This window comes from Sus scrofa, chromosome 14 (genome assembly GCF_054392235.1).
Source record: "Sus scrofa isolate SSC_HxYL_T2T_F1_AM1 chromosome 14, Sscrofa_HxYL_maternal_Yorkshire_Landrace_v2.0, whole genome shotgun sequence".
NCBI classification, from domain to species: domain Eukaryota; kingdom Metazoa; phylum Chordata; class Mammalia; order Artiodactyla; family Suidae; genus Sus; species Sus scrofa.
Window position 1 is genome coordinate 22,568,456 of NC_139396.1, and position 13,031 is coordinate 22,581,486.

The window sequence follows — 13,031 nt, forward strand, 5'->3', positions numbered from 1 at the left end:
TGGGGATTGTAAAAAGCCCCTTTCCTATGAGGCTGAGCAGCTGAGCAAACGTCCTAAGTCTGCATATGCCAGCCGTGCAGGTGACAAGGAGCACAGAACTCACCTGAGCCTGAGGACACACATAGTGAAGTGGCTTGTCCCCCAGCAGGGTGACCATCAGCTAAGGGTTGGCCCGTGCTTGCCTCTTCCAAGGTTTTTAGAATTGAGATGGAGAGTTCAAGTTCCCAAATTAAAGAGTAAAAGTTCTGGTGATGTAAAAAACTCCAAGACTCTTATGGTTTCCAAGAGCAGGGAGACCGCGGTGCTGGGCGTGGGAACACACGCAATAGGCAACCACCCATGTGCGGCACTGGACTCCATTGCAGTGAAGCACAGCTGCAGCGTTTGGGGACAGTGGCACACCCCTGGAGTCAGACAGCAATAGGTGCGGGTCTCAGAAAAGGGGGGCTTCTCCAGTGCTGCCCGTCTCAGTCCAGGACGAAGCCTCAGAAAGCAGATGTTTTGATCAAATGAATACACGATAAAGGAGCTCAAATTGATTGTTCCCCTCTCTTCTGCACACTTAAAAGGTGGTTTCTTCTAAAATCCAACATGCGGTGATGTATTCAATACACAAAATTCTGCAGTTTACTCTTGCCTATACACTTCCTAGCTGTCCCCCATCCCTGCCAGGCAAGGCTATATAAACTCACAGGCCCTCCCTGGGGCACCTGTTTCTAGTTGCTTACCTGGCCAGGGGCAGAAAGGCATGATGTTTCTTAGAAGGGAGAGAAAGGGTAGCTGTGTTCATCTCCTAATTAGGAGTAAAGAGCTGGGGGCGGGGAGGAGGAGGAAGCAGAGAGCAGGTGCCACTTCGCTCTTAATCCAGGACTAAGCCACTTCGACAGGCCAACCCTGGCTGTACCATTTTATTTCTGGGTTAGGCCAGGGGGCCAGACCACACCCTCTAAGAGAGCTTAGTGGTACAACAGCTCTAGGCCTCCAGCCACCTCACAAGGTCTTTGGCCCCAGTCTCTGGCTCAATTAATTCTCTAGTCCACACTGTCTTCTAAAACATGTCTATGTAACAAGGTCACATGACAGACTCAGCAATGGAAAGGGGGTTTCTTCTAAAATCCAACCTGCAATGATTTATATAATAAGACAGTATTATTACTATATAATACAAAAAGAACGGGGTAAGAGAGAAATTTCCAAGTTTTCTTTTCACTAATTTTATTTATATTTGGTCATTTTCACTCAGAATTCGATCAACTCCTTCTTCAGTATGAGATGTATGTGTGAGGGTACATGTGTGAATAATCCCTTAGAAATTTTATTTGGTATAACGTCACATTTTTGGTATATATAAATAATTTTATTTTCATACTGCAGCACAGGAGACATACAATCAATATTATTTCCTGGAGTGTGCAATATATAAATTATTCACATTAAAAAGATTAGGAACAGAAAGCCTCATATGCAGGAGGTATTTAAAAATGTACACCTAATTCTGAGTTGGTGTTTCTGACAGTATACACTACTAGCTTTATAAATCTGAATGAATATGATGATACACACTTGAACAAAGTACACATATAGGTCCACTGCAGGTACTTTATTCGGTATACAGATAACTTGCTCTTTACTTTGGTCGCTGGGGTTCCAGGTGCTGAGGCATACATGGATCTGAAAGACACTTCCAGAAGTACATTTATTACACTGGCATTTTAAAGATTTCTGTTGCTTCTATTCTCCTTTATAGCGAGGGGTCCTTTTCTCTTTAAAAGCAAGAAGACCTTCAAGTCTGTCTTTCGTTGGAACAGTCTAAGAGAAACAAAACGTGATGTTATCAATGCCAAAAAAAACCCCCAGCTGCAATAGTTTAACGAGTTTTATCTAAGGGAACCAATTAAAAGACCATCTAAAATTTTGACATCCTTTAGTCCCTTGAACAATTTTATTTATGTGACTGAATTTATCATTCTAACTCCAAATTTCCCATTTCAAGTACACTTTAATACAATTAAGACCTTATTTTTTAGACAATTTTAGGTCTACAAAAAAGCTGAGCACAAAGTTCAGAGTTCCCATATACTCTCTGAAGCCCCCACTGTTTCCACTATTATTAATATCCTGCATTAATGTGTAATTTGTTACAACCAATGAACCAATACTGACACATTATTACTAATGTACTACTAAAGTCCAGTTTACACCAGGGCTCAATGTGCTGTGTGTTTCATGGATTTTGACAAATGCATGATGTTACACATCCACCATTCCCACACCAGAGAGAACAGTACCCCTGTCCTAAACATCCCTAATACTTCACCTAGTCAATCCCCCACCATCATCATCTTTCCCAGAATGTCATACAGCTGGAATCATACAGTGCAGCCTTTTAAGAGTGAAGTCCTTCACTTGGCAATATGCATTTAAGGTTCCTGCATGTCTTTCCATGGCAGGAGAGCTCATTTTCTTTTATTGCTGAATGATACTCCCTTTTATGGATATACCGCAATTAGTCAGTTCACCTCCTGTAGGAATCCCTGGTTGTTTCCCAGTTTGGCAACAATAAATAAAGCTGCTAGAAACACCAGTGTGCAGGTTTTTGTGTGTGGACATAAGTTTCAACTCATTTGGGTAAATATGTAATGGCATGATCGCTAGATCATGTGGTAAGATGATGTTTAGCTTTGTAAGAAATGGCCAAATTGTGATATACTGTTTTTATTTGCATTTCTTAGTGACATGTGCTGTAGAGCATGCTTTTCTATGTATTTGCCAACTGTACACCTACACCAGTGAGGTTTCTGTTCAGACCTTATACCCACTTTTTAATGGGTGTTGAGTTTTAAAAGTTGAAGTCCTTTTTAAGATATGTATTTTTGCAAAGATTTTTTCCCCCAGTCTGTGGCTTGTGTTTTCATTTTTTTCATTTTTGTCTTTTGCAGAGTAGAATTTATTACTTTTAATAAAGTCAAACATCAATTTTTTCTTCCATGAATTATGCTTTTGTTGTTATATCTAAAAAGCCATTGCCAAACTCAAAGTCACCAAGAATTTCTATGTTATCTTCATTTTACACTAGGTCTATGACCCATTTTGAGTTAATTTTTGTGAAGGGTATAAGGTCAGTGCCTACATGTCATTTTTTTTTTTCTCTGTAGTTGAATGTCCAGATGCTTCAGTACTATTTTTTTTCAAAACTGTCTTTTCTCCTTTGAATTCCCTTTGCTCTTCTGTCAAAGACCAGTTGATTATATTTGTATGAACCTATTTCTGGCCTCTGTATCCTGTTCCACTGACCTATTTGTCTTTTCTCTTGCCAGTACTACACTTTTTTGATTACTGTAGCTTTGCAGTAAGTCTTAAAGTCAAGCAGTGTTATTCCTTCAACTTTGTTCTTCTTCAATGTTGCATCGATTAATCTGGGTCTTTGGACTTTCCATATAAATTTTAGAACTGGTTTGCCAATATTAAAAAGTAACTTGCTGGAATTTTTATTGGGATTGGACTGAAACTGTGATCAGGTTGGGGAGAGGTGACATCTTAGTACTCCTGAGTCTTACTATTCATGAATATGGCACATTTATTTAAATTGTGACCTTTTTTTTCACCAGAGTTCTGCAATTTTCCTCCTATAGATCTTGTACATATTTTGTTAGATTGATACTTAAGCATTTTTTTATGCGCTCACGTAAATTATGTTGTGCTTTTAATTTCAAATTCCAATTCTTCATTGGAAGAATTAGGGATAATTCTAATAGGGAAACAACTGACTTTTGTATATTAATTTTGCATCATGTAATCTTGCTCCAATTGCTTATTAGTTACAGTGAGATTTTTTGTTGTTGTTGATACTTTGGGATATTCTTTTTTTTTTTTTGTCTTTTATCTTTTTTGTTGTTGTTGTTGTTGTTGTTGCTATTTCTTGGGCCGCTCCCGCGGCATATGGAGGTTCCCGGGCTAGGGGTTGAATCGGAGCTATAGCCACCGGCCTACGCCAGAGCCACAGCAACGCGGGATCCGAGCCGAGTCTGCAACCTACACCACAGCTCACGGCAACGCCGGATCGTTAACCCACTGAGCAAGGGCAGGGACCGAACCCGCAACCTCATGGTTCCTAGTCGGATTCGTTAACCACTGTGCCACGACGGGAACTCCGATACTTTGGGATATTCTACATTGATAATCATGTCATTTACAGTTTCATTTATTCTTCCCCAATCAATATGACTTTTATTCCTTTTTCTTATTTTATTGCATTAGCCAGGACTTCTAGCAGATGTTGAAAAGGAGTGGTGAGGGGCAACAATCTTGCCATCTTGTTCCTGACGATTAAGTATAACAGCTATAGGTTTTCTGAGGAAATCCTTACCAAGCTGAGGAAGTTCCTGTCTAATTATAGTTTGTTGAGTTTTTAAAATGAATGGGTATTGAATTTTGTCAAATGCTTTTTCTGCTTCTGTTGATACAATCATATGATGTTTCCTGTTTAGCCTACTGAGGTGACGAATTACATTAATTAATTTTTGAGTACTGAACCAGCCTTGGATATCTGGGAAAAAATCTCACTTGGTTGTAACATATGACTCCTTTCCTACACTGTTGGATTTGTTTGGCTAACATTTTATTGAAGATTTCTACTTCTATTTTCATGAGAGGTAATGGCCTACAGTTTTTCCTTCTTCTAACGTCTTTAGTTTTGTTATCTCGGTATACTGTCCTCAGGGAATGAGTTAGGAAGTACTCCTTCTGGTTATATTTTCTGGAAAGGACTGTAGAGAACTGGTATAATTTTTTCCTTAAATGATTACTGTAATTCACTAGTGAAACTATCTGGGCCTGGTGCTTCCTATTTTAGAAGTTTATTAATAATTGATTTAATTTCTATAACAAACATAGGACTATTCAGATTATTTATTTCTCCTGGGGTGAATTTTGATATATCCTATCTTTCAAGGAATTGGTCCATTTCATCTAGGTTATCAAATCTGTGGACATTCGGCTGCTCATAGTATTCTTTTATTTCTTCAATGTCCGTGGGATCAGTAGTAATAACCATTGTTGCATTTCTGATTCAATTTTTATCTTTTATTTTTTTTCCCTTGGTTAGCCTGACTAGAGGGCTGTCAATTTTATAGGTCGTTATAAAGAATCAACTTTGGTTTTGTTTTTTATACTATTTTCAATTTTATTGAATTGGTTTTGTCTTTTACACTATTTTCAATTTTATTAATTTCTTTTTTTTTTTTCCTTCGATTTTTAGGGCCGAAGCCACGGCATATGGAGGTTCCCAGGCTAGGGGACTAATTGGAGCTACAGCTGCTGGCCGATGCCACAGCCACAGCCACACCAGATCTGAGCCATGTCTGCAGCCTACACCACAGCTCACGGCAATGCTGGATCCCCAACCCACTGAGTGAAGCCAGGGATCAAACCCAAATCTTCACAGATACTAGTTGGATTCATTTCTGCTGCACCACAATGGGAACTCCCAATTTTATTGATTTCTGCTCTAAAGTATTACTAATACTCTTCTGGTAACCTTGGATTTAAGTTGCTCTTCTCTTTCCACTTTTGTAAGGTGGAAAGTTATTACTGATTTTAGACCATTCTGCTTTTCTAATACACACATTCAGTGCTATAAATTTTTCTTGAATCATTGTTTTGATGCATTCTCACAAATTTTAATGTTATATTTTCACGCTGATTTAGTTCAAAATATATCTTAATTCCTCTTGAGACCTTCTCTTTGAAACATGCTATTTCGAAGTAAGCTGTTTAACCTTATTAAAAAGATTACATCTCATCATCAACAGGTGGGATTTTCCACCTATTTCTCCTATTGACTTCTGGTTTAATTCCACTGTGGTCTGAAAGAATACTTAATTTGATTCCCGGTCTTTTACATTTGATAAGGTGTGGCCAAATATGCTTTTAAAATTTTTCTTCAGATCTGTAAGAGGTTTGTAATTTAGTTCATTCATGGCATGTGCTCATCAATGACAGGTGGTAATTTATATAAACAGACCAGGCACAGAGGAACACTCCAGCTATTGCTCCTAATTCATGATCCTGCTATGCTTAAATATAAGCTGACACAGTTTCTAATTCTCAGGAAAGGGAGAACATAATTCCTTTGCTACTTTAGATGCCCTAAAACAACATTATTTCTTTCATTAAAAATAGGACAGGAAGAACAGAGGTAGGAAGAAAGATCTGTTCCTCTATAAAAAACCCTGTCATGTTGTGTACAAAAAAAGAAACCTATACACAGAATTGAATTAGTGAACTTTCAGTAGGTAGAAAGAAAAGCTCAGAATGTCAGGAAAAGCCAGTGAGTCTCAAACACTGGTGTTTCCTGGAGGCACACGCTCAGTGCTGCCTTCTTCCCACCTCTCGACACTGGACTGAGGGTTTCAGACCATACCCACAAAATACTACATGAGCTAGAGAGACAGCTAGAGCACAAATGGTACTAACTTAACTATTCTCGGAGTTTTCTAAATTACATAGAGAAGAGTCATTAGAATGTGGAACAGAATCAGTTGTATGAGCGGGTAATGGTCAAATAGCAGAAACAAGTAATTTCATTTGTCTGATTCCGTAACTGGCATGAGTCTAATCTGCTCAGTGACATAGAAATTACTTCACTTGTACAGAAGGTAAGGGGTATCCTCAATGAATCCATGATTGTATTACATACCTGAGCATAACAAGCTTCTTCTATGGCTAATCCTGTTACTAAATCAACCTGAGGATAAAAATATAATTCATTTCAGCAAGAGCATGGTATAGGTAATATGGTATAGGTAATAGAAATATAAACCGAAATTTAATAACCTTATTCCAAAAGAACAGAATGCTTTGATGTAATACAGCAAGTCAGACGTATGACCAGCTTGAGAAGCTCTAGAACCAGGCTGCCTGGGTTCAAATTCTGATGCTACCACGTGGGAGCTGTGTAACCTGGTTACCCAGGTTATTTAACCTCTCTTGCCTCAGAGAGGTATACCCAAACAAGGGGCTCATTATAGTAGCTACCAAATTGGGTTACTAGGAGGCTCAAATGACTTAATGTAGGTGAAGTCTTTACAAAGTACATAAGATATATAGATATAGATATACACACACACATAAGATGTATATATATACACCCTCATGTAAGGTTTTTGCTATTAGCAAGGGATTTATTGCTAACAAATTCAATCACTTTCAACTGCTCTCAAGACAAGGAAGATATAGTGGCCTCTGGGTCTGCAAGGAAGAGGTAGTTTTCTTCAAAATTCCCATAATTTATCCAACAAACAACTGCTGTAATGAAAAGCCCAATGTAAACAGGTACCTGCACTGCTCCTTGGCCCTGCCTACTTCTCCCCTGGCCTGGGGCCTCCACTCCTTTGGAGCCATCTCTCCAGGGTGACCCCACAGCCCCTTGCAGGGTTTATGTGTGTCTATTTTTCTTATAATCAGATACTGGTGCTGAGAATACACAGAATGCCCTTTTCTTTTGGTTTTCTATGAACTACTAGCCAGCAAATCTGTCTATTAACTCAATGGCAAAAACAACAAGCATATACTGCAGGGCATCAGTGAAACTACTGAATTCTGTGATTATGATACCGAATCAACAAAAGCTAGAAGCAGAATGAAATCACTGTTGTAGCTAAAAAGAACCTCAGTAGCTTTCAGTAACAGTAGCTGTGAAAGAGCTATCATTTAGAACATTAAAAAATAATGGTTCATTTAAGTTAAATCTATACTACCTACTCCAAAAAAGAACTCAAGCTTAAGGTACTCACCTCCATCCCTTGATTAATTGCTAATTTTGCCACTCTTATTGCAACAGGTCCCTAAAATTCAAATTAAAGAAACATATTTTAGTTATTATTTATGCAAACCATGTTGCATATCTCAGTAAAATTCAGAAACTCCCTTTGCTGGATTCATGGCATAGAAGTGACAATGGTTTTAAGACAGTGGATGGAAAACATATTTTAGGGCTCTTACAAGGTCTTAACTAAACAGCAACTCTAACAACCTATTGCATCAGCAGCAGGCTATGCAGATTCCACAGCACAGTGTATATACTTGGGGCGCAGCAGGTGCTGTGTGTCCAGCAGAGGGCTTTGTGTTGTTCAGCAAACCTCCCTGCAAGTTACGTAGGAAAAAGAAAAGGAGCTAGAGTGTTTGACACAAGAACACACCCACCAGTGGTGTGATGGAAACTTGGGCTGGAAATGAGGCTGACACTATTGATTAACATGGGGTTCAGGACAGACAACAGGTCCTACTGTACAGCACAGGGAACTATATATCCACTTTCCTGGGATAAACCATAATGGAAAGGAATTATTTTAAAAAGAGTGTATGTATATATGTGTATAACTAAGTCATTTTGCTGTATGGCAGAAATTAGTATAACACTGTAAATCAACTATACTTTAATAAAAAAAAAAAAAAAAAAACCACAAAACTACACAACACAACACACACGAAAACCAACAAAATAAACAGAAAAACCCCATGGAGGACAGATATCTGTTCCAGGCGGTGGATCTGTATCTTTCTTCCATGAGCGCTGCTAACTAACCACGATGATGATACATTAGTAAAGAAGTGTCCTCCAGGCAGTGCTTCCACATCACACAAAAGCTAGAAGTCCACAAACCTCCTTCAGGATATGTGAGGGCACAGAGGAAAGGACTGGGAGGCCTCCGTGAGAAAGAAAACATTACAGAAAACCACAATCCCTCAGATGGAATGTGGTTACTTGATCACATCTTAAATTCCTAAATATTGTTTATGAGTGTGAATTAGAATTGAATGGCATATTTTAAAGCATCTTTTGGGAGTTCCCTGGTGGTTCAGTGGGTTAAGGATCTGGTATTGTCACTGCCATGGCTCTGGTTACTGCTCTGGAGTGGGTTTGATCCCTGGCCTGGGGGATTTCCATGTGCCGAGAGCTCGGCAAAAAAAAAAAAAAGGAAAAAAAAAAAAAGGTGCATTTTTAAAAAATTAAAATACAAGAGGCTCTAAATAAAAGGCAAAACAAAGGACTCTAATAAGTGAATGCAAAGCGCACTTGGACATGAAAAATGCCATTTTCCCCTATCTAGGGGTTTTCAGTTACCTGAGATATTTAGGCAAGTATCTCAACTAGAATTCTTCCAAATGAGATCTGTATATATGGTACACATACTAGTCTTTTATTTTTAAGATTATTAATTCTTTTTTTTTTTTTAACAGAGTGCTCCTCTCAATAAGAATCTTAGCCATTCACTTTTATCAGACAAGGAAGGTGCTGGTCAAACTTCCCTATGCACACACAAATCCCCAAACCCGTTGTTAAAATGGAGATGCAGGTTCAGGGATCTGGAATGGCCTGGGGACTCCGCACGTCTAAGCTGCTCTCAGAGGCTGCCTGAACTGCTAGTCCACAGATTACACTTTGGGCGACAAGGCTTAGAACACTGAAGAAACAGGAAAATACAAATACTACTACGCATAATGCTTAATTAATTAGCTTCCCTTTCAAAATATAAAGCCAGTGCCTTTTCCATATATACAAACCTTTTTTTCTCAGACGGAAAAATGGAAGTAACGAATAATTCAGAAGTCACCTAGAAACTAATTTTATAGAAGCTTCCTAAGTATTTGGAAGAGTCATCATTCAGTCACAAAGTCTGGAAAAACAGACCATCCCAGCGTCACCAATTCTGTTTTGTAATTTTTGCATGTACTTTCACAGTTACACATTTTCCGAAGTCATCTGACATCTCCAGTCACCTGGGGAAAAATTATTTTTAGCAATTACTGTTCTCAGAGGCGTGTCCTTCAGACGACAGGGACGATGACGTCAGCCTGATTTGCACCGTGGCAGGGTGCAGCTGGATGTCCGATGGGAGGGGAGGAGGTAGCTCTCAGGCGGGGTGAGCTGTGGGCAGTGCTGGCACTGATGACACCGTGCTCACAGGGGAAAGAACCAGTTTGCAGGAGTGAGATAAGGAATCTGAACCACAGAGACGACAGCGGGCAAATGAGCCTCCAGGGTGGGGCTCTGGGACAGGGAGCTGAACACTCGTGTTCAAAGACCACGAAAGGTGGAGAATCTCAGAACTGGAATTGTGCCGCAATCCTTCCAAAACACACCTCTTTATTTCAGTCGAGACATGCGTTGGTCATAAAGTTTTAAGCTGAAGGAAGTCACTAAACCTGCATGTAGTTAAACTATTACCTCTCCTGACGTATCTTTAATCTCTCTCTAGGTAGATATGGCCTTAATATTCTGAAAAAATAGTAACACCAAAGTTACCATGAAAGCTTTTTTTTCTCTTCTTAAAAGTAGTAAAAGTCTTTTCTATTTGCGTTCTCTCTCCATCAATTCAGCATTAAGGCTCTGTGTTACCACATATGGGGGATAAATTACATAAGGACCCTTACAGCTCGTACTTTAACTGAGAGGAACTGGAGGAGCATCAACACCGGGAAGTGTGGTTTTAGAAACCAACTCCAATGTGAGGCTCCATCTGACTGCTCTCAGGGGACAGGCATGTCGCAGCAGAGCGGAGCCTCTGTCTGACAACAAAGAACTCCAAAGACACCTTCAGAAAACTAGATGCAAAGCTCTGAGCACATGTGAAGGATGCATGCGTTTTTCTAGAGAGAGATTTCATAGGATTCCCAAAAGGACCCATGGCCCCAAGACAGATCGTGAATACTGTATGAGTTAGAGAAGAAGTAATTTTGACTCTAGAAATGGTTAGGGGATTATCAAACTTTATACTCCATTAGGAATAAAGACATGTCACTAATTGTTTACACAGCAAAATCCTATAATCCATGAATTCAGAAGAAAGGAATATTTGAAAAATACTCCTGAAAGAGAGAAGCAGGAAACCCTTAAAATAAGACCCTCAATGCACTGCTATTAATATTAGTCATGGCATTAAGATCTGTGAGTAAACGCGTATGTCCTATGTTTGAAAGTGTACCTTGAGGGAGTTCCTGTCGTGGCTCAGTGGAAACGAATCTGACTAGCATCCATGAGGAAGCAGGTTCAATCCCTGGCCTTGCTCAGTGGGTTAAGGATCCGGCGCTGTCCTGAGTTGTGGTGTAGGTAACAGATGTGGCTCAGATCTGATGGTGCTGTGGCTGTGGAGTAGGCCAGCAGCTGTAGCTCTGATTTTTTTTTTTTTTTTGGTCTTTTTGCTATTTCTTTGGGCCACTCCCACGGCATATGGAGGTTCCCAGGCTAGGGGTCGAATCGGAGCTATAGCCACTGGCCTACGCCAGTGTAGCTCTGATTTGACCCTTAGCCTGGGAACCTCCATATACTGCCAGTGCAGCCCTAAAAAGCAAAGGAAAAAAAAAAAAAAAAAAGAAAGTGTAACTCTGAGGAAGTATACTGGGCACAAAGAAGTTAAAACAATGCCTACATCACATAAAACCCAACACAATCAGACAAACAACTGGAGCTGTTCCAGCAGGCTACCCCAGGTTAAGTATGATCTCAATGAAAGCTCATTTGGCACAAGTGATTGGGCTCCTTACTTATTTGTGTTTCAACGTGTGTCAGCTTGGGGCAGAGTCGGTGTAACGGCTCTTCCATCACTGTTTCGCTTCACTGTAGAGCTTGGATCAGAGGCGCTAGCTGACAAACAACTTAAGTTGCTAGGAAGTTCTGTCACACGTGTTAAAGGCGCATGTACTATATTATCCATGTGCAGCTACGGTGGACTATCTTTAAATCTTAATTTTAATTCTAAGGGCTCTTAAAATTAATCCAGTATATGATTTTCAGTTTTACAGCTACTATATACTTCTCTACTTGGAAAGCAAACCAAGGATATCATATGTACGTGAGATGATTGTTGGTTGTGCCAATTTGCTATAAAGTTATTTAAAAAGAGAAAAAAAAATGAAATGTAATTAAAATACCTGAGGTAGATGAATGGCTAAAGAAGACGTGGTACATATAAATACTAGAATATTACGTGCCATAAAAAAGAATGAAATAATGCCATTTGCAGCAACATGGATGGACCCAGAGATCATCATACTAAGTAAAGTCAGATAGAGAAAGACAAGTTATCGTGAACATATTTACAAAACAGAAACAGGAGTTCCTGTCATGGCTCAGAGGAAACAAATCCAACCAGGAACCATGGGGTTGTGGATTCGATCTCTGGCCTCACTGTGTGGATTGAGGATGCGGCGTTGCTGTGAGCTGTGTGTAGGTCGCAGTTGGGGCTCGGATCTGGCATTGCTGTGGCTGTGGTATAGGCTGGTGGCTACAGCTCCGATTGGCCCCCTAGCCTGGGAATCTCCATATGCTGCGGGTGAAGCACCCCCCCCCAAAATAAGTGACTTACCTTTGAAAAAAATTGTATTAAGGAAATAACAATAAAAAAAATTAAAAAAAAAACAGAACAGAAACAGACACATAAAACAAACTTACGGTTACCAAAGAGGAAGGGGGGGAGGGGAGGGACAAATTAGGGGGTTGGGATTAACATATAAATACTCCTATATATAAAGATAACCAAGACCTCCTGTATAGCATGGGGAACTATACTCAATATTTTACAATAACCTATAAGGGGAAAGAATCTGAAAAAGGTGTGCATGTGTGTGTGTATACACACATGCATATATTTATATATATAACTGAATCACCTGAAACTAATATGACATTACAAATCAAGTATACTTCAATTAAAAAATTTGTTTAAATGTGAAAAAAAAAATACCTGAGGTAAAAACTCTCTTGCTAGGTCCAAGGCCTTTCTGTAGGCAGCGTCCCCCTCCTGGTTCTGTTCTAGAACGTGGCTGATCAAGCCCACTGCTTTGGCTTCTTGGCCATCGAGCACACGTGCAGAGAAAATGAGCTCTTTGGCCAGGGACATCCCGATGGCACGTGGCAGTCGCTGCGTCCCCCCTGCAGAGTGGACAGGAGAGAAAAGGCAGGCCGTGACCTGATGCTCTTTTGTTTTAACATTTCAATGTTTCATTTCTTCTTTTATAAAAAAAATAAAATA

The 13,031-nt window shown here is 39.6% G+C and overlaps 1 protein-coding gene across 19 annotated transcripts in view; it reads right to left on the reverse strand.

Moving 5' to 3' along the window:
* Nucleotides 1-1,198: 1,198 nt before the first annotated feature.
* Nucleotides 1,199-13,031, reverse strand: part of AUH (AU RNA binding methylglutaconyl-CoA hydratase) — a 147,854-nt gene continuing 136,021 nt past the window's right edge. For 7 of the 19 annotated variants that reach the window (XR_014826394.1, XR_014826399.1, XM_084994539.1 and 4 more), the window contains 4 exons: nt 12,744-12,931; nt 7,794-7,844; nt 6,698-6,745; nt 1,199-1,809 (listed from right to left, as the gene is read on the reverse strand). Coding sequence is in view for 5 of the 19 variants with exons in the window: in XM_084994539.1 (XP_084850665.1) it covers nt 1,732-1,809; nt 6,698-6,745; nt 7,794-7,844; nt 12,744-12,931 (365 nt within the window). In the remaining 14 variants the exon portion in view is untranslated. Of the gene's footprint in view, nt 1,810-5,124; nt 5,314-6,697; nt 6,746-7,793; nt 11,246-11,328; nt 12,932-13,031 lie in introns of those variants that run through there. The other 12 variants (XR_014826393.1, XR_014826390.1, XR_014826402.1 and 9 more) reach the window with 11 other exon arrangements.